The sequence below is a fragment of the Bactrocera neohumeralis genome, chromosome 4 (assembly GCF_024586455.1).
Source record: "Bactrocera neohumeralis isolate Rockhampton chromosome 4, APGP_CSIRO_Bneo_wtdbg2-racon-allhic-juicebox.fasta_v2, whole genome shotgun sequence".
Taxonomy (NCBI): Eukaryota; Metazoa; Arthropoda; class Insecta; order Diptera; family Tephritidae; genus Bactrocera; species Bactrocera neohumeralis.
In genome coordinates this window covers 13,907,051-13,933,886 of record NC_065921.1, presented here as the reverse complement: position 1 = coordinate 13,933,886, position 26,836 = coordinate 13,907,051, and the positions used below count along the sequence as shown (strand labels likewise).

Sequence of the window (26,836 nt, the reverse complement as noted above, 5' to 3'; positions counted from 1 at the left end):
CAAAATGACCTTCTATAAGCAATTGAGTCTAAAGTCTAAGAGTTTTGAAAGTCAAAGTTTGCAGAGCACTTCAACCTCTAAATATATGAATAATAAATAGTATGCCTTTGAAATGTATAGAATCTAATAAATTATTAGAATGATTAATAATTTTAAGAGAATTCTTAAGTTCGTTAAGTTTATAAGTGTCAGTATTCTCAGGAACATAAATTATGCTTTTTGTTACGCATAAAAACTTAAAAATTATTTTCAAAACTTATTGGCAAAGAACCCTTCCGATTGCAAAAGTTTCTCAGCTAAAATGCACGAACACACATACATGTCTATAGTAATCTATATACACATTCTTACAGTATTACAATTAAGCATACTAACCTTGAACTCTACAACTACCACTGACGCTCTTTTGTGCCGCGTCCTCAAATTCACACGACGCTATAGACCTCCAACTTCAACATACCTCCTGAGAAATTATTTCGCGAGTTTTAATTCCGAGATGTTAGTAATTATTTTACGGGGTCTCCGTTGCATAGCTAAATCAATAATAGACAAACCTGTTGTACAGTCAGATGAACCCAAAGTGGATTTTCAGTATACGTGTTTCTCGGAATCTGCATTTTTGGTTATATTATATGGATTTGTCTCTGAAGCAAAACCAAACTAAAATTATTTGTTACGTTACTTCATTATGAGACTCGTCTGAAACTGCAAAACCGATGAGCTCGCAAGAGCTCTCATTAACATCGAATTGGAAACGAGTTTGTCCTCCTGCGCTCTACCGATGGATCTTTTAACTTTGCTTATGGGGCTTAGCAGACAGTGGTCAACAACTAGCACATATGCGACTGCGACATCTTTCTGCGAAACGCAGGAGATCCACTAAGCTACTCAATACAATACAATACAACACAATTTTGTCACCCGCTAACGTTCAAAGATTTTCCAAGCCTTAGATGGGAACATATCGGTAGTCCTACACATCTTCAGCGAGCCTGACGAAATTGCCGGAATTGTCGATTTTCTTAGAGTATTTTCGATCAATTGAAAGTATTTAGGTACCATAATGAATTGGCGTTCACAGCTGTCGAAGTGGGATCCTTTTGAATTGGATCGACCTTTTTATCTTTTAACCTAACCTTATAGGTATCGTAACTGTATAAATACTATACAATCTCAAGTTCACACATTCCCACAAGCCTTCCTTCCTTGAACATGTCATATATTTCCTGTAGGGTGCTAATTTTCTCGTGCTAAAATGCCTGTCTTATAAAGCATCAATGAATCAGCGTTCAGACCAGAAAGTACTTAGAGTTACACGGGAGAGACGTATTTTCCTAAAATAATAAATTTATCAATACCGAATAAAAACTTTGGATCGAAATCCGAAAGGTCTAGTTTCTTTCCAGAATTAATTGATTTAATTAAACAGTTTTTTCTCGTGGGTGTCTTTCTATTGCTAAATTCGTTTTAATTTTTTGGAAAGAGTCTTTTCGTGAAGCCGATACATCTGTCTTGTTTGGGATTGAGAATGCATAAGGCATGGAATGGTCTCAACTAGTCCAAAAATGAAAGAATACAGAGAACGAGGAGTGTTATCATAGGAAAGGGTCTTCTACAAGACAGTAACCAGAGATTATTAACAGTACAAGGATTGTCCGGAAAGTAATAGGACTGAATCAATTAAAAGAAAAGTTATTGAATCGATACAGTTCTTTAAAACCTTTGAAAATAGGAACCTTCTGCGTCGATGCGGCGCTGTCATCGTGATTTCCAAGCATTAAGGGCGTCGCGGAAGGCATTCTCCAGAATAGCATTGAGAGCCGAAGTCCGTGCTACTTGGATCCCCTTTCATCGGCCTTTTCAGGCAAGGAATCAAAAAAAAAGTACGGTGGGGCCGCATCTGGGTTGTAGGGCGGCTGTGGAAGCATTGGGATGCCGGCCTTGGTTAGGTAGCTTTTCACTTTCGTGAACCGGGGCGTTGTCGTGGTGCAACTTCCAAGCGGCTGCGATGTCTTGTCTCTTGTTAGAGTCTCATGAAGACTTCCACGTAAAACTTGGCGCTGACGGTTTGTCCAGGAGGAACAAATTCATGGTGGACGATGCCTTTAATGTCAAATAAAACAGTGAGCATCGTTTTCACTTCGGATTTGCGCATTCATCAGCGACCTCTTCCCGGCCCTCCAAAAAGGCCTGGTGCCACCGAAACACACCACTTCTTGCTCAAGCAACATCTGGGTAAGCCTGCGTGATCATATCAAACGTCTCTGCCGCAGATTTACCGAGTTTCACATAGAATTTAATGGCGTACCACTGCTCAAACTAATGCTGCATTTTCGGCTTGCACCATTCACAGAAACACGTCGCGCGAAAATGTTTGTCCTGACTCTCCAGGTGCTCGGAGACAACTTACCAGCCGCTCGATCGTTAGCTAGGAACGCCATCTACCGAATCCAGTCGGTTCGCGCACGCTCCGAATTACAGTAGTGTCGGAAGAAAATCAGTCCTATTACTTTCCGGAAAAAACTCTGTACTACCCATATATGGTTACAAAAGTCTTTTAATCTAGCATTATACATTAAGTATCGTCGGCACACCACTAAATCGTGAACTTTATATTATACCTAACAATGATTATCTTAACCAAAAAACGTTTTTAATTCCTTCATTATCCATTACTTTCAGCATTTGCCGAAATATAGCCGACATGCAGAGATTCAGCGATTTCATATACGGACGTGTCGAAAGCGATTGCGAAACAAATAAACCATTCAAGGTCTTACTTGCCTTTTATGGTTTGATCGGTATAAAGGCGAAACCACAAGGCCTCTTACCTACATTGCACATGGTGTTCTTTTGCATTGCATACGCCTATACGCCATTCCTAGCTATAGTGGGCTTCTTGCGGTACCAAAAAACCGCAACTGTAACAGAGTCTCTATCGGCGTTGCAAGCGTTTATCAATGCTATATTTGCCGCAGCAAAGTCAGTAGCAGTTTTAGTTAACTTTAAGCGCTTTCAAAGTGTCGAGCCGATAATGAAAAGTTTGGATGAACGCTACAAAACGCCAGAGGAGCGTCAGCATATAACAGACAGTGTTACGGATTGCACGCGCTTATATGCCGCCATGGGATTCATTTATTACTTGTATGGCCTCATTTCTATTCTAACAGCGTTAATAATACATAAGCAACCATTTGGTGGCTGGTATCCATTTCTCGACTTGATTAGCAATCCAACGGTGCATTTCTATTCATGTTTGTCTTTCGAAACGTGGTATTTGTATTTCTTACTGACGGCGCAATACCTGCATGATGTGTACCCAACTTTATACATGCGAACAATACGCGCACACATGCAACTGCTAAGAGAACGTATTGGTCGACTAGGTGTGGACCCCGACAAAAGCGATGATGAGAATAACAAAGAATTAATCGACTGTATTGCTACGCATCAGCAAATATTACAGTGAGTTAATAAAATTATTTCCATTTTGCACCAACTCCGAGTTTGACCACCAAGTGTTTAGGAAGCTCCGAGCTTGACATTATTTTTGTCGAGTTAAAATAAATTATTATTTTTGTCGAGTTAAAAAAAAAAATTATAATTTTTCTTAAACTCCTCAAAAATAATGTCAAAACTTCTTAAACATAACTAATTTCTCCTTTTATTTTTCACTTCTCAGGGTGGTGGATATGGTCCGCTCCGTTTGCTCACCAACCATTTTTATGCAATTCGTTTGTGTTGCTCTTGTACATTGTGTCTGTATGGTTAATATTTTCGTTTTCGCCGATACGCTTAATCGGGTCATTACGATATGGTATTATCTTATGGTTGCAACGCAAATCTTGCCCACTTGCTATGAGGCATCGACGCTTGAGATGGAAAGCACTAAATTGCCCGTCGCAATATTTCACTGCAATTGGCTGGCTTTAGATAAACGTGGACGAAAGCTGATCCTCTTCTTTATACACCACGCTCAGAAGGAGGTTACCTTTGTTGCAATGCATTTGTTCGAAATCAATATGCGCACATATTTGTCAGTAAGTCAAGCAACCATAATTTGACAAAGTATTTTAAAGTAAAGCTTTTCTTGCTAATATAATTTTTCTTAGATTGCAAAATTTTCATTTACATTGTACACATTTGCGAATGAGATGGGCTTTGGACAGAATATAAAGGAATTAGTAGAATAAAAGGGGAAAAAATAATACTGGTGAAGCGATTTGTGGCAGTCGAAAGGCAAAATACATTCTTTGTATATTGGACTTAGAAGGTTGAGATCTATCAAAGTACAACATTGTGAACGAATATGAACTTTAGAAGAACTTTGGATTTGGACCACTTTTTCATTAATAATTTTATTTCATTATCAACTAAACATTTCATTAGTAGTTGACGCTAGCACTATTTTATGTAGCCTATAGAAAATTAATAAATTGTAGAGAACGTTTTCCCGTAGAATCCAAGAATCCATGAAATTTTACGATAATATGAAATTTTTGATAAAAAAAACCAAGTACTTCTCCACCTGGTCTTTCCAACGTATTGGAGTACTTCCTCTTCCTCTGCTTCCCCCTGCAGGTACTGCTTCGAATACTTTCACGGCTGGAGTCATTCGGACGACGTGACCTAGTCAGCGTAGCCGCTGTCTTTAATTTGCTGTACTATGTCAATCTCGTACAGCTTATTGTTCCATCGACTATGGTATTCGCCGTTGCCAATGCGCAAAGATTAATAAATCTTCCGTAAAACCTCGTAACGCCGACTTATCAGATGTTGTCATCATCCAAGCATCTGCACCATATAGCAGGACAGGAATGATGCGTGACTTGTAGAATTTGGTCTTATTTCGTCGAGTCCGATGTAGTACCTGTTGGCAAGAGTTAATCTGCGTTGGTTTTCGATGCTGACGTTGTTGTTATATTATCTACTACTTCGAAGTTATGACTGCCAGCGGTGGTATGTTAGCCAAGTCGCAAATGCGAGGACTGTTTGTTTGATGACAGAAGATAGGTCGTTCACTACTAGACCCATTTGATCCGCTTCTTTGTCCAACCGACCGTTTCCCTCTTCAACTCTCGGTACTTATCCCATTCCGCACGTGTTGTGGCCTGTTGTACCGTTGTGAGGTCAGCAGTCTGTTTTCTCCCCACTGCGACACGGCACTCCTCATCGTAGCAGCTGTACTTTTGCGTTTTTTGAAAAGCAATGGTTTCGTTTGCAGCCGGAGTGCAAGTCGAGCAGAATTCGTTCGGTTGTCTGTAGTGACTGCAGCTTCTCGACGTCGAACCTTCCTTGCTTTTTTTTGCTGCACAGAGGAGAGTACATATCTTCGCTGGAACAATATGGTGGTCCGAGTCAATGTCAAAACCTCGAAACGTTCGCGCGTCTAAAACACTGGAATCTAGTACCACAGACACAACTCACCCCGTTTGAGAATGTTTCATCATGTAAGCTGAATTTCGCAACTATTGTGCTAAAGATATCTTTTTTGCCCCCTCTGGCGTTAAAGTCGCCAAGCACAATTTTGAACTCGTGGCGAGGGCAGCTCTCATAGCGCACATGGAAGGCATTTTTGGAAAGCAATGCAGCAATGTAGAGTGTCGTCAGAAGCAAGCGACTTCACTTCTACTGTGCCAACTCACAAAGCCATCGCTCGCATTGAGATAGTGGACGAAATTTCAAAGGCTGTTGTACGGCTGTCAACCGATAACGTTATCTACATTGATAAACTCATGTATTGCATTTACTATAATCTGGACAATAGCATGCCACATAAACTTAAAAACTGATGGAATGATCTATCACGATGCAAAACTGCAAAGGTCATTGGCAAAGCGGTAGATCAAAAATACTCAAATATCTCTCTCACTCTTGGTAGAAGAAACTGCAGGAACATGATTGGAATACACATTGGTCTCAGTTACACTTGCCTGCAGATCGAGATAACATGGCACCAGAGAAGCAATGGAGCTTCAGTGCAATTGTACATTTAGGGGCCCCACGGTAGGGAACACTGAAAGAGAAATCGATAGTAATCCAACAGAATCTTTTGAAATTCACGTCAAGCGCTTGCGTCCTAAAGTATGACTACTTCCCATGGACCACGGGACGGCACACTATCTGGCATCGCTAAGCACCAAAACTGATCTAAGTTTGGCACACGAGCCTACCACACTAACCTAACCGTTTTTACCTCCTATAAAAACTGTATAAACTATATCAATCAAAGCCGGTGAAATTGTTGTCTGCCATTCGTTTAAGATTGGGAGCAATAAGCGCGCCTCTTTTATTACTTTGATATAACGTTGGTGTTCGAAACTACTGGAAGAGCAGCAACTTTCTAAAGAATAATGCCAGAAATGGTATGAAGAGGTTTATATGTTATTTAGGGCCAACATTTTATGGTGGACATGGGCACAGCCCCTTTTAAGAGAAGTTGCATATATTAGAAACTAATTTACCAATTTAAAACAAATTGGGTTGATAAAATCCCAGAGAATGGCAAGAATGCCGGTTATTTAGTGAGGATTCTTAAATGTAAATTTAACGGGAAAGAACAAAACATTGTCAGCAGCAAATGAAGGTAAGAGAACATAAGGCAAATGTTAAACCATCTCAACATTTTTTGGAAGCGAGTCAGCATACATCAAATGTACCATAATCCTGCGCCAAGGACAGATCGTGTGTCATTGTATGTCTTCGCTCTTTGTAAGCCTATTTTAAGAGCGCAACATGATTAAGTGAGTTTTCAGTTTTATTTTATTATCGTTATTATATTTTCAAGCAATTTCCGCTGAACATGCAAACATTGAGTAAAAATGTTGTAAGTCAACAAATGAAACTTTAGAAGGCACACAATAAACGATGAAAAAGGCAAAGAAAACTCACGCGCACACACACATGTATGTGTAACCTAAACCTTTTCAGGCGCTTGCATAACAGCACAAGGCGCTTTATGAGTTTATATGGGTTCATATGTGTATGTGTGCGCTAGCTGGCAACTGAACAGAGAGCTGCATTGCACATTGAAACTTGTAAAAATACACGAGAAAATTTGTTATAAGCCAAAGTAAGAGGCCAAAAAGCATCGAAGGCACACAACAGCAAGCAATGATGACGCTGATCAGAACAAGAACAAGAACGGCGAAGAACACCAGCAACACGAGTACGATGACGACAATGATGTCAATGTTGCAAGCGCACGCTGCCAGCCGGCGGTGCAAGAAATCACAAAACTTTGCTCAATAAATAAAAGCTTTTGCTTTTTTCCACCGCTATTGTTGTTATTGTTGTTGCCGCGGCATACAGCAGCCACAAAATGCACCATAATGCACTTGGCACTGGCGGCATTGTTGGCTGCAGCGGCAGCAACAGCAACAGCAGGTTGCTTGCAACTTGTAAGTGTAATACGAGTTACTTGTAAGTTGCAACTACAAATGCCCCGAGCACAAGCATGAGCACGAGAAAAAACACAGAAACTAGCATCTTTGCTGCTCCCATGAGCGATGCACCGCTACACACACACGCTATTTCCTACTCAAACTTCGGTGCGATTTTTTTCCTGTGCCTCGCCGCATAAATAATGAAAACTTTATAAAAGCCGGAAATAATGCACTTACAAGAAAGTTTTGCGCACACAAAGAGGAAGGGTGCAGAAAAAGGCATCAAAAGTGTTGGGAAAAGTAGAGAAAAAATTTCTACTGAAAAAAATTGTCTACTTAAGCGAAATACATAAAAAATATTGTCTACGAAAGAGAAGTATTTGTAAAAGCTAACCATTATATACCCAAAACACGTTGCAGAGAGTATTATAGCTTTGTAGACATAACGGTTGTTTGTAACTTCTAAATTTTTTTATTTTTTTTTTTATCAAAATGGCACATCAAGTGCTAATTGAGCCCGATAGGGCTGCACTCCTACCTACTCCTACCTAGGTATAGAAGTTTATTATAATGAGAAACTGTCTACTCGTCTATCGAAATCGGATTGTGACCACGCCCATAATGAGGCGTTAATCTAAAAACATAAATTTTTACATTTTCATAGAAGAGGAAACATTAAACGTATTTCCAATTTTTCAAAGTTGATAAAGTCAATCTCAAAAATTATCGAATTGGTCCATACATTCTGCTAAACACCTCTAATTATTTTTGAATCTCGTTTGACAACATACAAATTGCGCGATTATTGAATATTCGACAACACTCACATTTATCACTCCCTTACACGTTTCTCTTCTGCTTATACATTTCTTTTCAATTTCCATTTTTTGTTTATTTACTTCCGTCAACTTTGAAGTGCTGAAGTTCCAACTTCTTTTGCCGTAGTCTATCAGAGCATAGCCTTGCACCGAGTCGTCGTCTTTCAATTTCGACACCAACGCAGCTTTATTGACAGGTCTTGAACCTCAAATGCGGCTCGTGTATCCTAACTTTTCTGCAAGTTGCAACTTTTTATAACTGTAGTCTTGTTTATCGCTGTAAAGCCTCATTGTGCGATTTGTTTATTCAATGGCTACAACAACTCTTAGTTGAGCTTTTGAGCAAAGTGCAGTTAGGTTTAACATTTTGCACCAGCCTGGATAAAATTGTGTAAAAAAAATACTGTTGGGCAAACTTTGATTTTTCATGTTTTGTTTAATTGCATTGTGGACTTAGCTGATAGGATATTTAATTAATCGATATAGGTTTAATGAACTGTTCAATAGAAAAAAATCCGGCAATCACAAGAAAATTTTCTGTTTTCAAACTGTTCACGTAATTTTTGGGTAAAAACAGAAACAGAATTGGCAACAGAAAAGTTTTGAAAGTTTTGTTAGTACAACAAATAAGTTCTTTTACGGAAATCCCTGCACATTTCACACAATTAAGTTTAAATTAGGGTTTTCGTTCTGCCGGAATATATTTTAAATCGTCATTCTTAGTTTTCTGTAACTAATAATAATAAATTCTGTTCCTAACATAACATAACATACTAAAATTAAAAAAAGCCTTACTTAAATATTGACTTCTACAACAATTTTATTATTTTTTATTAACATTATAAATCCAAATTTCTTGAATTCGTGCAACTAGATTTTCTGTTTCTATTCCGGTTATTCGAAATCTGCTATGCCTCAATAACAATTTAGTGTAAAAAAAGAAACTGGCAGTTTTATGTATATTAATATTTTTTGTTTTAAGCTCAAATAATTTTTTTTTCTGTTATTCTTTAAATATTTTTGGATTAACAACAGAAATGGAGCATTGTCAATGGTTAATATTTGAAAATCTTTTAGTGCAACCAATAATTTCTGTTTCTGTAAACTGCGCACTAAAATTATAAATTGACATAAATTAATATCTACCAGAACCTTACTTTAACTCTAACTTCTATACCAACTATTAACTTTTGACGTTTTTTTGTTGGAGGAATTTTTCTAAATGAAATATCGTATTTTTATAACTTACTTAAAGTACATTTTCTAATTATGTTTTAATAGGTTTTATTATTGAATTTTACTCTTTCTCCCCCAAATACTTTTTTCTGTTTCCATTTCTGTTTCTGTTTTTCAAAATCAGTTTTTTTTTCAGAAAAAATTGGCGACGTTTAGTTTATTCAGTTTACGTTTTATTTGTTATATCAAATTTTTCTGTTTTAATTTGAAATATCTTTTTTCTGTAGTCAGTTTCATATTTTAATAGTTATTTTCAGTAAAATAGATTTAGCTGAAGTTATTGTTCTATATTCATTTATTTTCTGTTTTCATTCCAAATATACTTTTCTTTTTCTTCTTTTCGAAGTCATTTTTATACTTAAATAGGATTCATTACAAATAGTGACAAACTGAACGGTATTATATGGACTGAGATGGAATTATGTCTGAGGAACGTAGCTTCTACTTGTATATATATGTATCTCTGATAGCCACTTAGAGGGGTATAGTCTTGTTGCCCACTACGGACTATGGGGTTGGGAGCCATCTACGCGTATTTGTGGCGCAGCTGGGGTGTTTGTATGTTATACTCATTGATCGAGCTACCTGACAAGATTCTTCAGAGTGGATGTAGAAGGCGATGCAAACCAATAATCTCCTCCATCTGAAGGCATCTATTCGTTGATGGTGATGAAAGTTAGGAATGGAATGGAACGCAAGGTGATGGCTTTGGTATGTCACTTGGTTGATTCCCCCGGGGACGCAGGTATCTTTATCTTCGATAGTTGTATCTATTAAAATTTTATTTTATTTGAATATGTCTTAAACTAAAATTCTATATATATATATTATTGATAGGGCAGTAGAAACTTGTCTGGCGGCTTTTACTTCCATACAATTTTTTTCTATGCAAGAAAAATAAGGGAAACAATTTGAACAAAGCGCAGTACAAGTCACAATTTCTCTGCCAACGCTATGAACTGAAGCTTATACTCTAAACAAAAACAAAAAATCACACATAAAGCAAACGATAGCAAATATTGGTGTTGAAGAGCGCTGTTGCTTTGCTTTATTGCTATTTCCTATGCTGCTCCATGTCAATTTAGGTTTCCAACAAGCCTATTGCACATACACATACATACACACGCACGCAGTTTGTTAGATGTGTACATATATGTTAGCGCAGCACCAACGCTTGTATTGCGCTTTTATTGGCACACTTGTCACTCATACGCCCCCGTGCACTCAAATAGAAATGCGAGTACACGCAGCCAAACTAAAAACTCTTGTAGCATTCGCCGAACAAACCATTTTACATTCTTCCACTGTTTCCCTTTTACACTTTTCTAGCAACAAATCTGCATTTGCGCTGCCTCCTCACCACCTCTCTTTCTTTCTGACTTTGTCTCGCTCGTTTAATTTGTGGCCATTGAATAGCGTCGCACAAAGAAAGTTTCACTTGTCTCAAGTTTACTTGCAACATGTTACCAATTTATTTATTTATTTATATTTATACGAGTACTTGTTGTACATTTCAAAAGTTATTCGCTTTCTGCAAGTTTTTTAAGCGTCGCAAAGCTGTTGTGCGCTTTTGTTATCGCTGTTGTTGTAATGTTTGTATTTGTGTAACTTAAATTCGATTTGCAGCTTCTTTACAGTGTTCATCTGCCTTCGCTTTTAGCCCCTCCGCACACACAACAATGCGGCAATTCGACAAAAGAAAAGTATAAATGAATAGTAAACAAATAAAATAAATACACATATACATGCAGACCAATAAGCCGCTCTCGGCCAGGCCAACAGCTACGCAATAAGCAACCCGAAATTGTCACAAACTCAATTTACTCGCGTAATAAATAGAGTGGAAAATGTGCTGCTCAAGTTGTTGTCTCCAGTTTTTGCGCTTTTTTTTGCCTTCATCTATGTATGTTTTCTTTATTTTCTATTTTCGACTTCTTTATTAGTTCTTTACTTTGTTCAGCTTCCTTTCGTTCCATTGTTGCCATTGTTATAGCTTTTGTGCTCACCCTCCGGCTTACCGTTAGCTGCGCACGGCCACTGACCATAATGGCCAATATAAATTGCAACAGATTTGTGAACTCGAGTTTGGTGCTGCAGAAATTGAATTCGATTAGATTTGCGTCGGGCAAAATATGCTTTGAGCTCACTGATTGCCTCAAATGCGTGCGCACAGCCAGCAGCTAGCAGCTAGAGATAAGCGGCGACAAAAAGTGTCGTTGTCAATGAATGGCATATTCTTTAAATTTCTTTCAATTTGAAAGTTTTGTGTCATATTGAAAAATTAAGATTGTTTTGGATTTGAAAGTAGATAAACATCTTTTGTAGCGATAAAGTGATATTTTTGAGGGTTCACAGTATATTTTCATTGGATTTATTTGTTTGAGAAATGAAGATACATTTTACAGCAAGTCTCATATAATTCAGAAAAAGAAATTTTTGAAGGTTATTTTTGTAGTTGCCTCAATAGCATCAATAATTCTTGAGGCATGTTTTCCCTAATTATTATTAACCGTTCGTATTTTGCTAATTGAAAGCTGTAATACCTCTTAAGCAATTTGGTTTCTAAACACCTTTAACGACATATTTTAGCCAAATGTAATTTAGAGAACCATGAAATAGTCGTTAAGATATAAAGCAACGCTAGAAAAGTAATCAAACTATGTTTTCATCTCAACACTTGTGAAGTAATCCACAAAAATTTTTTTTTGCTAAAGCAAAAGATTGCGCTGTGAACAATGCTTAAATATAATTTTCCGCACTCTTGTAATTAGCCTCCGCTGCTCGATTTTGGGTTCTCGATGTCAAGTAGCCAATTTGCGACATCTATTCGACGTTGTTTTGGCAACAAATTCAGATATTTTGGTACGAGTCTAGCATTAATACGTTTTATACCGAAAACATTAGCCAAAATTTATCTAGCCGATCCTTAAAAGATGATTCTGTGATTTCATACATACACAAAAAACTCCAAACAAACTCGGTGTTCAATATTTCTTTGGATGCCATAAATAGCCAGATAAACTATTCGCTTCTATGACTCTGCCAAACATTATCTAATTGACATAAAAAAGTTGTACCAAAAAATCATCGGTCCGATTCAGATGTGATCAGAAGTGTGTAGGCAGGGTTAAAAGTTTCTATATTCTCTCGACTAGAATCAATTAACCCTCTACATGTTTTGTCCAACTACCGCTTCCAACGCCAGAATGATTATATTAAGGGTTTTTATTTAGCTATCTAAATAATTCTAGATCATTTCCGTATTTCGTTAGTAAATTTTAATCATTTCGACTCGTTGTTGGATCGTATGTCGCCTTTGTCCCTGACATAAAATAACTCGCACTTGGACCTTAGCTTTACTTCAAGGTCGCGATACATATTTCTTATTAATAGTAAGCCTTTATTGCAACTGCGTTCGGTTTTATAAAAATCAAGACTAATTATTTGTTACGTTTTTAACTTTTGATAAATGCTCTTTTATAAAATGTTCAAATGAGGGTCAATTCTTAACCTTAGGTGTAATTTGGTTCTCATAATTATTTATGCAGGGGTTTCCTAAATATGCATTCTTCGTTTATTAATATATCAGACCGCAGTGTCTGTCAAGCGGAGATCACAGCAACTAAAGTAAGCCTTCTTTGTTTGTATTATGGCTGTTATAGTTGCTGCCTGGAGGCATCTATGCGAATACTAAGCATTGTATAAAAAAGTATCGATATTTCGAGGTCTGACAGATGCGTCGTCAGACAGCCACTGTACCTACCCATATGCTTCCTGAGGACATACCCGGAAGATACCATAGAAACTCCATCGATAAGACATATCAAAGGCAGTTTAGGAGCATATGTTTTTAATTCTGTAATGCTTTTGCTTTGGTTGTTTATTTTGAGTTTATGATAATTAAAAAGTAGTTAACTTATTGTAGATTGTTTTGTTTTATTATTCAAACTTATGAAAAATTGTTATGACTAAATTCTTCATAAATAATTGAATATAGAAGTACGACCAAATCATATACACACTTATGTATATTAGGTCCTAAGAATATGATTGCGGTCCTTTTACTAGCAGAAGTATTAATAATCAAAACCAACCAAATCAGAAAAATTCCTACATGACGGAAAGAAAAACATTCCAACTCACAACATATGCAGCTATGATAAATAGATTAACATGAATAGTTTTTAGTAAATAATCTCTGTTTTGAAAAAATTAATCATAGAAAATTCTTATATGACATGTTCAAACTCATTCCCATATTTATGTATTTAAAGCATTGTACATACAAATATATGCTACACTAGCCTTAGTACTTTTAAGCAAAATCACATAGTCACTGGAGACACCCACTTGCGCATTAATCAAACTACTCGAGACAGATAAAAGAAACCATACTTTAACTCCACTGCTCTTTTAAGTAGTACTTATTGTACTTAGCCAAATAGGTAATTAAATTCAAATTTCAAATTACGCATTCTCAATCGAAAAACATTGATTGATTAATTAGAAGTTTGTTGAGCGCTCAAACACGCCCCGAAATTCTTCGCTTAATTTAAGCTACAATTAAAAGTCAACTGTAATTACGAGTGAGCGACGGCAAACGCGGGATGGAGGAACGATTATGTAGAGTTTTGAATATGTATGTGGAGAGTGAGTAAGCAATTGTGTATGGAAAAGTGTGTAGCTATTTATAATTACAATAAATATTTATTTCTACAAATTGCAATCGAGTATCGCGAATATCTTTTTTATTGCTGTAATTACTATTAATCGGCACTCAATGAAGACTATGAGCGGCCATCAATCATGGACGTGCTTGATCGTTTGTGTCTTGTGTTGAGAATGTTGTTTTACTCATTGGAGCTTGTAATGCAAATTTGAGGTTACTTCAGTTCCATGACTCAATGTTCATGATTCAAATTTTATTGGAATAAAACAAATCTTCAATTCTGCGAACATAAAAACGTACCCTCGTAAATAGCAGTTAAGTAATTAGTAAACACAGAATATATTGCTTTCACATAATGTTTTTTGCTGCAAAGCTTTGATTCACCTTGTACTTGAAATTACAATTTGCATAGATGTATTTATAGTTACATAATAATCAATAAATTATACGTTTGTATGTCGTATTTACACGCGAATATACGTTTTTATATTTCCTATTCCATAATTATGGCATTTGCATGCAATAAATATGAAATCTTCTTGTCTGATTATATTTTAAAATATTCCGATAAAGATGCACCAGCAGAAGTAAAAGATTAGAGTTGCCACGTAAAACACCGCAAAACTGTTTTTTTCTCGAAACAGCACATGAATCGAATGGGATTTCCAAATGTAATAGAACTCCCAGTAAACCCAAAGATATAAATTAAAAAGTCCGCTTCCTGCCATAGCAAAACACATTTTTTGGCAAAGTTTGATTTTTTTATTATAATAGTGACACCCTGATTACAGCGACACTCCAACTTCTTAATACAAAGGTTTTCGAACTTATAGATGATGTAATAACGCATATATGGGCCTACATGTGCATTACTCGCTGTTGACTTCTTCAACGTAGTCAATTCGCGTTCTAAAATATAGGCTCCATAACCTTTTCACCCGACTCTTGCGTTTTCCCACTCTTTGTAGCTGCTTCATCGTATACAGTTCACTCGTATGTCTGCCTGTTTGACTTCGAAGTGAAATGTTGAAGCCATGTTTCACCCATTGTCTCATATCGACGCAAAAAAGAGGGTTTGTTACGCTTGAACATCTCCAAACACTGTCCCAAATCATCAACTCGTTGTTGCTTTTAGTCAAAAGTGAGCTCGCACGGTACCCACTTAGCGCAAAGCTTGCTCATACCCAAATATTCGTAAATGTTATGATATATGCAAGCAATTGATATCTTTAGAATACCTGCTATCTCGAATGTCTGGAACAACTTCACTTTACGGCCATCCGAAATTAGTTTGTGAACGTTTTTTTATGTCGGTAGCAACCTCTTTTACTTACCACTTCTAAAGTGGTATGCTAATTGTTGATTTTCCTTGATTGTTGATTTTTCCTGGAGCAGTGTCCGGAAACTGAACAAAGTTTATTATTTCGCCTCGATGTTTGACCCTATAAACTCCCACGTTGACTTCTATATATTTTTATATATAACGGAGCTGCTTCGATTATGTGCCTGTCGATCCGCCTATCAAAATCAAGTCCCCGTATTCCAAAAAAATATTTTAATCTCCGAAAAAAATTTTCAAACTGGAGAAATATAGCATAAGGTGCTGTTCAAATTTACCGACCAAACTGGAAACTTGTATATTTGAAGATAGGTAGATAGTAATGCAGTCGAAAGACAACAGTCGAGCTCAATTAGCACGGGCTGTGCCATTTTTTCATAGATCTTTTATATCTGCTATCACGTTTCACCTTCTCTTTATATTTGTAAAGAGTATTATAACTTCAGTACAACCGAAGTAAGTTAACGATTCTTATTGTTTTTTGTTTTTAATTCATAGATTTGCAATTGTTTTTAAAACTGTAGAATATAAACCGTATGATTACAGTAGAGCATATAAATACTACCATGTAAAACTCTGAATTTCAAAGCTGTACTACTTCCTTTTTCCGAGTTCTCTAGGTATATCTCTGTTGCTACACCTTTCTTCTTAACTCTGTTAAAACTGTAACGGACCATTTACTCATTAGGTTCAACAACTATTAAGATCGGATCACGAGAGAAACAAAATTTTCTGCAAAGGGCGGTTTTTCTAGGAGTAATCATGTAATCAGTAATATAGTAACGTGATAAGTAATGCTGCATTATTTTCATCAATTGAAGCTGGCAACCCATTTTCTTGTCTGCGGTGTGCATAATCGGCTTTCGAGCGTGTAGCAAATACATTGTACATTACTGCTGCTGATGCAGTCGACCGAAGATTGTTTTCTCCCCAAACACATTCTTACTTATTTCTTTATTTAATTCACTAATTCGACACCGTCTCAATTAAGTAAATCAGCGGAATATAAACTTCCGTCTGGTGAGTTGAGTGTTGCACGCAAAAAAATAATAATCACAAGTATGTGTAGTACAAAAAAGCATATGTCTGATCATATAGTATAGAAGTAGTATACATATATACTATATATACAGAGTGTACATGTATAGTATATATGTACACTTAAATAACTTTCGGCAAGTGAGACATTAATCACTACTGTTATTTTATGCTGAGAAATGCTAAGAATGATTTATTTTTAGACGCTTTTCTATGTTTCACTTTGCTACTTGTTCCCCTTTTTTGACTTTGTATTCTTAGTAAATTAGTTACGCACAAAAAAGTCATTCACTTTTGTAGAAAAATGTGTTAAGGTTGAAATTTTTCTATAATAAAGTACGGAATTAAGAAGCAAATGGGCGAAAATCTAATGAATGGCGAAGAAATGGCGAAATAAAAGAAAAACAGTTTGAGCTTTAAAAAAACGTAATACTAAGCTAATAATCTTTATGTATATAATAATATAATATAATAATTTTCAGCGTATTTATTTCTTATTATATTATCGAAATGACAAATCTTAATTTTATTTTTACATTTTCTACTATTGCTTGCTTTTTATTTAATATATACATTGCAATTAAAGAATTTTTTCTTTGCAAATAAAAAGTTCTTCAAATAAATCTCAACCGTCACAGCTCAATGTTAGCTTTCGAAAAAAAACAACTTTGTAAGCATATTCAATGGCCAGGTGCGAACATCTTTAATAATAGTTTTTTAATTAGGTAAACATAAAAACAAATGGAAAGAATAAAGCAGAGAAAAATTATATATGACACAGAAGCGATATTTTAAACACCATCACATACATTATATACAAGTCAAAGTAAGTTCTAGCAAAAATATGAGGAATACTCATACAAAGTTGGTACTTTTTTGCCTTTTTTATTTTTATTTGTACTTTTTTTTAACTTACACTTCACAGCTGAAAAAGTGAGAGATTACTTACAAGAACGAACTTACTCATTTGAAGAGCAGATAACTTTGCGTGACTGTGAAATCCCCAAAATTGCAAAAAAATCCCAAATTTTAGCAGTCAAAGAATAAAAAATTACTTTTTCAAGCTAATTTATAAAGAAACCTCTTGTCAGAATGTAAAAAGGAAAGTCCATTCTCAACAATATAAAGCGTTTGTTCGGTAAATAATAGGACTGAGTCGATTTCCAAGCATTGAAGGCGTCACGGAAGGCATTCTTCGGAATAGCCTTGAGAGCCGAGTTGCAAGCTGCTTGGTTCCCCTCGGTATTATACTCAAAGATCCATGACTCGTCACCTGTGATTATGTTATTCACTTTCACATATGTTCAAATTTTCTTGGCACACTTCCGCTCGCCGCAATTACTGGTCGTCAGTGAGCACTTTTGGGACTATCTTCACGCACACCTTGCGCATGTTCAAGCGCTCCACATATTTTGATAAATTTAACATCTGGCTTAGTCGTTTAGAGTTCAAAACTTTGCGCACACAAGTCACATTGTCAGTGTTTGTGGAGTTCGCAGGTCTCCCAGCACGGTCTTCATCAGCGACCTCATCCCGGCCCTCCACAAAGGCTTGATGCCACCGAAATACACCACTTCTTGCTAAAGCAACATCTGGGTAAGCCTGCTTGATCATATCAAACGTTTCTGTCGCAGATTTATCGATTTTTACACAGAATTTAATCGCGTACCTCTGCTCTAACGAACGCTGCATTTTCGGCTTGCACCACTCACCGAAACACGTGGCGCGAAAATGTTTGTCCTGACTCTCCAGGTGCCCGAAGACAACTGATCAGCCGCTCGTTCATTAGCCAGGAACGCCCTTTACCGAATCCAGTCGGAGCGCGCACGCTTCGAAGTACAGTTACAGGTGGAAGAAAATCAGTCCTATTACGGACAAAACCCTGAACCTACATACGTAGTACATAGCTGAACCCTGTATTAGTAGCTTCAAGATCGGCATGATGATATATGCTCTTTAGATGATTTCTTTGGCGATATATTGGGATATCGTTGACCATCTGAAATTTATTTCACAGCTGGAAGCCGACATCTATTTAACTAGTGCCATGTGAGGTCTTGTTGAAATGCCAATTCCGATTTCGATGCAACTATGGATGTCTTGATATGGATGTCACGATAACGCGGACCGATAGTCGAATTCTCTTATGCTGTCTGAAGCCTATTTGATGTTAAAGAAACCGACTCCAATACCGATTCCGCTGCCGATCACTCGATATCATTATACCACACCCAAATACTCCGGATTCTCTTAGGCGGTTTGAAGTCTATTTGAAGATACGAAATGAGATGAGATCTTGTTGTTGAACACCTGATGTCCCTACACCTATACCGATGTTCCGACATCCATTAAGCATTGTTCTGGCTAATGTAGCCAAGTTTAAGTTTAATAAAATGTTTTTAGTTGATGACTAGAAAATCAAAATATTCTAGGAATTAATTCAAAGATTACTTAGTTTATAGAAATAATCTTAAAGTTCAGAAAAAACTTTTAGGAAACAAAAAATATAGTCCCTTAAAATACTTTTCGATTTTTAATTTTTTTTGTTTGGAAATAATTTTTCACCCTTTATTTGTGATAAAAAAAAATATATTAAGAAGTGTATTGGAAATTTAATATTTGTTAATTTTAAACTTGAACCTGTTTTGAGATCAGTTTTAAGTATTTAAAAAAAATCGAATTTAAGTTTTTGTTTTTCTTTTAATATAATTCGGTTTTTTATTCTGGCACTTTTTAAAATTACATAGTAAACATACATATATATATTTTTAAGTACATTAAGCCACTATTTATAAATACTATTTTTTAGAATCATAAATAATACTAAACTAAAGTTAATTATACAAATTGCACCACAAAATTAAATACTAGGTAGTGTCTATTTTTTGAAAAAAAGAAATAATAATAATTTAGCACTGCCAAAATAACAAAATTACCCGCTTTACCTAAAAAAGAAAAGCTTCAATCCATACTCATCATCTATTTTAACAGCGCTGCAAATCTACTAACATTACTTAGACTTAATTATATATTTCTGCTATGCTAACTACGTTTACCACACCTTCCGCTCCACTCAACTCTCCAAACGCTGCGCCTGCTCTAATGGCGTCACTTTGCTTTTGGCCAAATATTTTAGAAATTCGGTTGGCGTGCGAAAACCCTTAATTGGATACTTACCAAAGCGTCCATTCGTTTTCGAAACCACATAGTAAACGGGGTAAGCGCCAGGTGCCACACGCACATTCATAGTTTTGCTCACTTTATGGCCATCCAAGGCCTCTTGATTGTAGAGAAAATGCAGATTCTTCTTTTGATTGCGACTCGGTTTACGGAATTTCGGTTCGGTAAGCTGACGTATGATCGGCGAATCCGCAAACTTGCTGTCGGTGGCGGCCTTGACATCCTTAGGACGCGTCTTCTTGCCACGCATGCGATTCGAGTTCACGTAGTTGCGATTTGCTGGCAGTAAACTTTGAATTTTATACAATGATGAGTCCTCGCTGCCGCTGGAATCTTCGGTTAGAGCTGGCAAATCGAGTGGATTAACGCGTATCACTTTCTGAGTTGTATTCGCAACATCGGGTATGACATCCTCGGTGATGACGACAAATTTGGCGGGCTCTTCGGTTGGTTTGACGGGCGCTGTGTCGTCTAGCGTGTAAATGGAGGCGGCCAATGCGGAGTTTAGCGCCAAAACGCTGAGTAACAGCGGCAGGTGCTGCAAAGTGAGCAATTGCGGTGGTTGATAAGTATTTTATTGTATTATTATTTGGTATTTTTAGCACAACATTATTACTTTAGTATTATTAATATTCCTCAAGCACATTTTTTAAAAACTTTCTTAATTTGCGTTTGACCTTTGGTCCTTTTGCAACTAATTTGATTTCAAGCACACACGATTTTTTCGCAAATCATCTCTCTCTCTCTCTCTCTCTATTAACACTTACCAGCAGCGCGCTTTGGCAGCGTTTCATGTTCATTGTCCGTCTTCTATCGAATAACTTCACCCACAACACGCTTATTAAACGCTCGACTTGCAATTTTGCGATTTTTTTCCACAAACACTTAAATTAATTGCGTGTGTTTAATGCCGCGAACTTCCACGAACTGTAAAAATGTCGTTTGCGTCTGCTATAAAAATTTCTTTTCCGATATTTGTTGCTGTCAGCGCTGATATTTCCGTTGCTGTTTGTTGCTGTTGTCGCAATTGCTGCCGGTGCGATTGGTTCGGTTGCTTCCTACGGCCAAAGTGAAATGTTGTCGACTGATCGGCTTGTAAGGCTTTGTGTTAAGTTTTATGTCGCCATCGACAGCGCCAGCGCCTTAGCTATCGTCTCCGGTCTCCGGCGTCTCGGTTGCAAAGTGCCACACAGCGCAGCTTCCAGAGAATTGGCTTCGCTTTGTGCGATTGTGTGGCGATGACAAATACTCCACCGATTGCTAGTGAATCTTAGCTTTGACTTCTTGCTTTTTGTTGTTGTCATTCATATTTATAATTCTTTTTTTTTTTGCGAGAATAATCTTTTGCGTTTCCCTCGCTTTGTAGTTGTGAAACGCAAAAAGCACCCAAGTGAAAAAAATCGCTTAGCAAAATGAAAAACAATAATCATCACGGGCAGCGATACAATCTTTTGCGTTGCTCACTTTATTTAATTTCATATTATTTTTATTTTGTTTATTTGAATTGGCAGAGACATTCGAAAATATTCTTAACCCCATCGGTGGGACAGTGTGTCAAGAGGTTGAAAAATTATTAAAAAAAGTAAAAATGTTAACCAAAATTAATACAGCCAAAAATATAATAACCCTATAATATCTTTCACAGGTCCATTTTTTATAGAAGAAAAGGGTCGAAAAAGATTTTTATCTTGATTTTAGTTGGATGGTTTCTATGGCAGCTATATGCTATAGTGACCTGATCTGAATGATATATTCGGAGATTATAGAGCCGTGCCAAATTTCGTGAATACATATATCAACTCATAGAAAAAAACATACTCCATGCAAGGGCCTGATTTTCCCATAATGATACGAAATCGGCGAATACCGGTAAATGATTTTTGAAAAGAAAAGAACGAGTGCAAGCCGACGCACTTGCTAAGGTCGATTTAGCTCATCACGCTTATTATTTGCATATATATAATATATACTTTATAGAGCCTCCCATGTTTCCTTCCAGATGTGATATACTTTTCAATCAAACAATATATTTTTATATTTTCGTAGATATTTGGATTTTGATGGTATTCACAGTTGCGAAACTTATCTACACTTCGATCACTTCTTTGGTTGAATAACGCGATTCTTAAAGTTTGATATTTGTGATGTTGTACGTACTTTGGCATACGACGTATATGTTCACAGTAACTTAAAATATTCTTCTCGGCTAAAAAATGGATTTAAATTGCGAATATTTTCGCTGGATTATTTTTTACAACTTTTGGCATAGATTAACTCGGCAACAGCGCATCGATGAACTTAATTCAGTTTTGGACATAAATCTCTATCAAGGATCAGTGTTTATCGATGCTATGAAGAATTCAATTGAGGTCGTCCAAACTTGTTTTTCCAGTCATCATAGCTCTTGGAAAAATCCTGCGTCATGATCAGATCAGAGCCTTCTTCAATTCAGCTCTTATATCCTCAATTGAGTCAAAACGGTGTCCTCGGAGTGGTCATGTGAATAGTCAGAAGTTACACGAAGGTACATAAATCAGGCGAATGCGGTGGTTGCGGCACGATATTCGTTGAAAATGTGGCGAAATGATCACGAATAACCAATGCAGTATCAGATGGTACATTATCGCACTTCTTTGTTCAATAAATTCAGATATAGTAAAAATCGAAGAATTCACTTTTAGACGTGAAATTTAGCTTAGATGTCACTAACAGTACTACCAACTAACAGAATAAATTTTATCAATTCGAAAAATATGCGAAGTAAAAATTAAAAATTCACCTTTCAATTAGATCACAGTAAAATTTGTGAAAAAAAACTGAAATGGTCTTAACAGATATACTATATGTACATATATCTGGTAGCCTCATAAGTATATGGATTAGATATAAATTAGATATGTGTTATATTATATTATATTTAGTTTATTGTTATAAGGAAATCTATATTGTCTTTCTCGAAACTCTGTTGTTGGTTACGGAATTTTCTCCAAACCGGCGTGACTGAACGACTTGCAAATTTTTTCTTCGAAACAGAACTTGTTTTGAAAGCTGTCGAAATGTCGAAAATCAAAATTTTATCAGGAAATGATAGAAGGAAAATTTTTGTTCCTACTTTCGATTTTTAAAGCCACTCTGAAGTGTAAATTTTTTTACGAAACAGCACTTTGTTTGGGAAGCCTTCCAGTTGTCAAAAATCAAAATTTTACTAGTGCTTTGATCATTATCTTTATTCATAAATCTTATTATTTTTTTTAAGATATTTTCAACCTGAAAAATCATCCACTGAGCCAGACACCATTTTCTGAATATTCTCCCGTAGATCAGCTACATTTTCAAATCAATCCACAAATTTTCAAAATGTATTAATGATTATTGAAGTATATTAAATTTCAAAAAAATTAAATTAAATTAAGTTTTTAGATAGAATGACTCTTGAATAAAGAAAAACGTGTTCCTTCCAACTTCCAAGTGGCTTTTTAATTTTTCAAACAACAATTTTTTTTTTTGTATTTGCTCCACCGTGCACGATCAGTTACATTAAGAACGCAGAACGAATGATGAAAACAAATAAAAGCAAATAGTAGACACCGCTTTTACGAATTCAATGCAGAATACACACACACACAGAGATTATAATTCTGAAGTGAAGCTGGAGATGACGTTCGCTACGGTGTCTGTGACGGCTACGTTATGCTTGTCGCTTCAAAAAATTTCATTTGCCGTTTTTTGTAGGTAACACTTTTTGTTGCTGTTGCTGTTCTTGTTTTTGTTGTTATTGTTGTTGTTGTCGTTATACTCGTTATTGTGGTCGTAAACTTAAAATTGATTATTACGAGTATTCGAATTGTAACCACGCTTGCCACTTGTACACTTTTGAATACTGAAAATTGAGTTTTGAGCGCAAAGTAGCTGAATTTGCCAATTCTTTGAACTCCAAACTTTTTTTTTTTTTTTTTTTTGAAGCTCCCGAATCTCGTTTGCAATTATTCGCTTGTTTATTTTGATTAGAAAAGTAAATAAACATAAACGTCGATTACCTCAGCGAGCTTTAATTGGATTGCATATTTTAATTCTACAATGAATTATAATTACAAACACACCCACCCACACACACACACAGGTAAAGAATGTACGCCGCAAATGCGCACAGTCGAAACTCTTCAAAACTCCTCAGCAATGTGCTCATAAGCACGCAACTGCCGGCTTCAAAAGTCTGCCAAGTCGCTAATAATTTCGAACGAACGTGTGTGACAATTTCATTGAAAAGCAAAGAAATGCGCGCCAAGTTTTAGGCCATCAGCGTAATGCAATCAATGATCTAGCTTTTCTGCTAAAATCCACCGCAATTTAAGCCGCTTTGTGGTCTTGGCGGGAGATTCGTCTGGAAGAGATAAACCTAGACATATTTATATAGTAAGCACAGGTATATATAAAAACTCAAATGTGTAGGTTGACAACATCTAAACTGCCACACTCTCTTCACACCTCTCCACTTCAGCAGCAAAAACGGGAAATCGTGGAAAGAATCAAATATTTGCAAATTACAACTTCGAATACATATAAAAATTTATTTATAAATATATATGTTCAGAAATACTTAAGATAGAAATTAATAATTGCTTGTTGTTTTACTTTTTCATTGGCCGCTTAATTATGTTCGCTCATATAAGTATTCGTGAGTGCGCTGAGATTCGAATCTCCAGTTGCCGGCAACTGACGCAGCAGGCTGCCTTGTAGTTATGATTAATATTTGTAATTTGTTAATGATTTTGGAAACTGCTGTGTGTGGGGGCTTATTTGCGCATACATGATATATACATACATTTACATGTATATACATATATATAAATTGACATGTATGGTATAGCTCATTATTTACTTTTGGGTATTTTGTTAGGCATTAATTGCTGCTATTTGAAACTTTTTACTTTGGAAGCAATAAGTCTTGAGCTATGAGTGTACGCCCCGTAAGTATTACTTAAAGAACAATTCCGAAAAGAAAACATTCAATTCAATATTTTTACCATTGCCACTATTAGCTTTCGAGTATAGGTCTATAAGTTAGCTGCGCTTCCCATGTATTTCCAAGCATAATGCAAAAAGACATTACTTATACTGTTCTGCAAAGTCAGACATGGACTCTCTGAAAATTTTTAGATAGGTTAAGTTAGGCTGATAGACTAGATATAGGCTGATATTCGCAACATCTAGAGACCCTCTTTAGTTGTGCTGCCCAGAACTCTTGTGTATGAAACTTCGCATATCGACTTATCGTCTTGAGCCTGCCATAAATTTATTTTCAAATTGCCATTTGGACGGTTTACAGAAGATATGACAATCAGGCGCTCATATGCCAGTCTTCATACTACTGCCCATGAGAACTGCATGACTAACTTTGATTCCACTGTCTGCTAGCTCAAAGCCTGTATGGCAGCTTTGCTATCGGAGTGAATGCGCACCTTCCTGAAAAAAGCTGCACTTAGGTGAAGTACTTCTGATGCTAACTTGATGTTCGCCACTTCTGCTTGAAAGACGCTCTTGATCTTCGATCCATCCGTAAAGAACTTTATGGACGTCTTCTCCAACGACTCCATCCCACCCTCGGAAAGAGGAGCAGAGAAATTATCACTAAAAGCATGCTCCGCATCAACGCCAAGTTTTACATGGAAGTTCTCAAGAGACGCAAACGAAGGGTCAATCGGGTCCGACATGACATTGCAGCCGATTGCATGTTGTACCACGACACTGCCCCGGCTTACACCGCCTTTCTTGTGAACAGCCACCTAACCAAGACCGGCATCCCAACACTTTCGCATCCGCCCTACATCCCAGATGTGGCCCCAGACTTTTGTTTTGAAGATTATATCTACGTCTCAGATGGTCCATCCATTGAGTTCAATATTCGATGACTCATTCGAGCATTTCGACTGGTAACTGGCAAATTACGAGCGAGATTTTTTTTTCCAAGGCCTGATTCGAAGCGGCATTGTCTGGACAGACTTTGGACTTTACATATTCTCACAGATAAAAGTCTATCGGTATTATATCACGCGATCTTTGTCTCCAATGGACCGGCTCAAAACGTGAAATCACCACCGAAGTGTTCTTTCAGTGGTGCCGTCTTGTTCAAACCAATTCAGACCCACAGGCCACACAGTAGTTTTTTTCTGGATGAAATTACAGTTCTTGAATCTTTTCGGTTCATAAAGCGAAGCGATGTCGAGCGCCTTAGTTCTTGCACAAGCTATATTTTGTACGCTTTCAATTTAAGATCTGGACGTAAAATGCGCCAAGTCGTTCTATAAGTCAGTCCGAGTTGCTGCGAACGACGCCAATCAACTCTCCACGGTCTTCGTGTACACTCTTATCTACGGTTGCTATATATTTTCTTCACTGCGTGCTGGACGTGGTCTACTCAGTCGAATATTATCCAATAATGAATGGTGGGTCTCAAGATGAGTGTTGCGAATAGTACGCTCAATAGGCCGAATATGTTGACCATAAGTTGAGCGAAGCGAGCGAAACACATTATTTACAGAACGTGAATTTTAGTAATAAAGTTGAACGATTTGTTTTGTATTTTTTATTTGAAAAATATCTCTACTTGGTTCGCCCATATTAAAAGAAATTTGCTCAGCGCATGACTAACTTATTTTTTTTTAATAATCTAACAGTTTTTCAGCTGTATTTCATAGAAGAATTTAAATTGTTATTTTTCATCAATTCCTATTAAATTATTGCGAGTTAATATTATTAGCTTTTAGTATATGCCATTACTAATTTGGTATTTAATAATAGTGAGATTGTCAGCTAAAGCTTATATACATATTTATGAAATATTTCCACTCAGACTTTCTTATGTTTTATTTATAAAATATATATATTTTAATATATATATATACTTAATTGAAACTTTTTATGATTACTTATATTAATTTACCTATAAATACACATACTATACATACGATTCATGTAAACAAAATCGCGCTGAGTGCGGCGCAGAAAAACTCCTCGAATTTTTTTCTTCGATGACACATTAGAAATTCCATCTTGAAACTCATTAGCATACAAAATAAATGCAAATTGTGTTATTATAAATTCCATAAACCTCTGTATATACTATGTATGTATGTGCACGCTTTGGCTACTCACATTCATGGCTTGAGGCCAA

General features: G+C 36.4%; 2 protein-coding genes across 5 annotated transcripts; one reads left to right on the top strand and one right to left on the bottom strand.

Annotated features, from left to right (window-relative positions):
* The first annotated feature begins 1,310 nt into the window (after positions 1 to 1,310).
* On the top strand, positions 1,311 to 4,469 carry LOC126756114 (odorant receptor 7a-like). 4 transcript variants are annotated; one of them, XM_050468953.1, is made up of 4 exons: positions 1,311 to 1,389; positions 2,683 to 3,465; positions 3,683 to 4,040; positions 4,113 to 4,469. In XM_050468953.1, exons 2-4 carry the CDS (start codon positions 2,705 to 2,707, stop codon positions 4,191 to 4,193), a joined length of 1,200 nt encoding a protein of 399 aa, XP_050324910.1. In that variant the 5' UTR covers positions 1,311 to 1,389; positions 2,683 to 2,704; the 3' UTR covers positions 4,194 to 4,469. The 4 variants fall into 4 exon arrangements, with proteins under 4 accessions (XP_050324910.1, XP_050324912.1, XP_050324911.1 ...); XM_050468955.1 differs by having other exon boundaries at positions 1,311 to 1,428; XM_050468954.1 differs by lacking the exon at positions 1,311 to 1,389 and adding an exon at positions 1,484 to 1,622.
* Positions 4,470 to 19,527: 15,058 nt separating this feature from the next.
* LOC126756144 (uncharacterized) lies at positions 19,528 to 20,940 on the bottom strand. The gene is made up of 2 exons (XM_050468989.1): positions 20,433 to 20,940; positions 19,528 to 20,203 (listed from the first exon to the last, which is right to left on the bottom strand). The coding sequence occupies exons 1-2, from the start codon at positions 20,463 to 20,465 to the stop codon at positions 19,559 to 19,561; spliced, it is 678 nt and encodes a 225-aa protein (XP_050324946.1). The 5' UTR covers positions 20,466 to 20,940; the 3' UTR covers positions 19,528 to 19,558.
* Between the last annotated feature and the right edge of the window lie 5,896 nt (positions 20,941 to 26,836).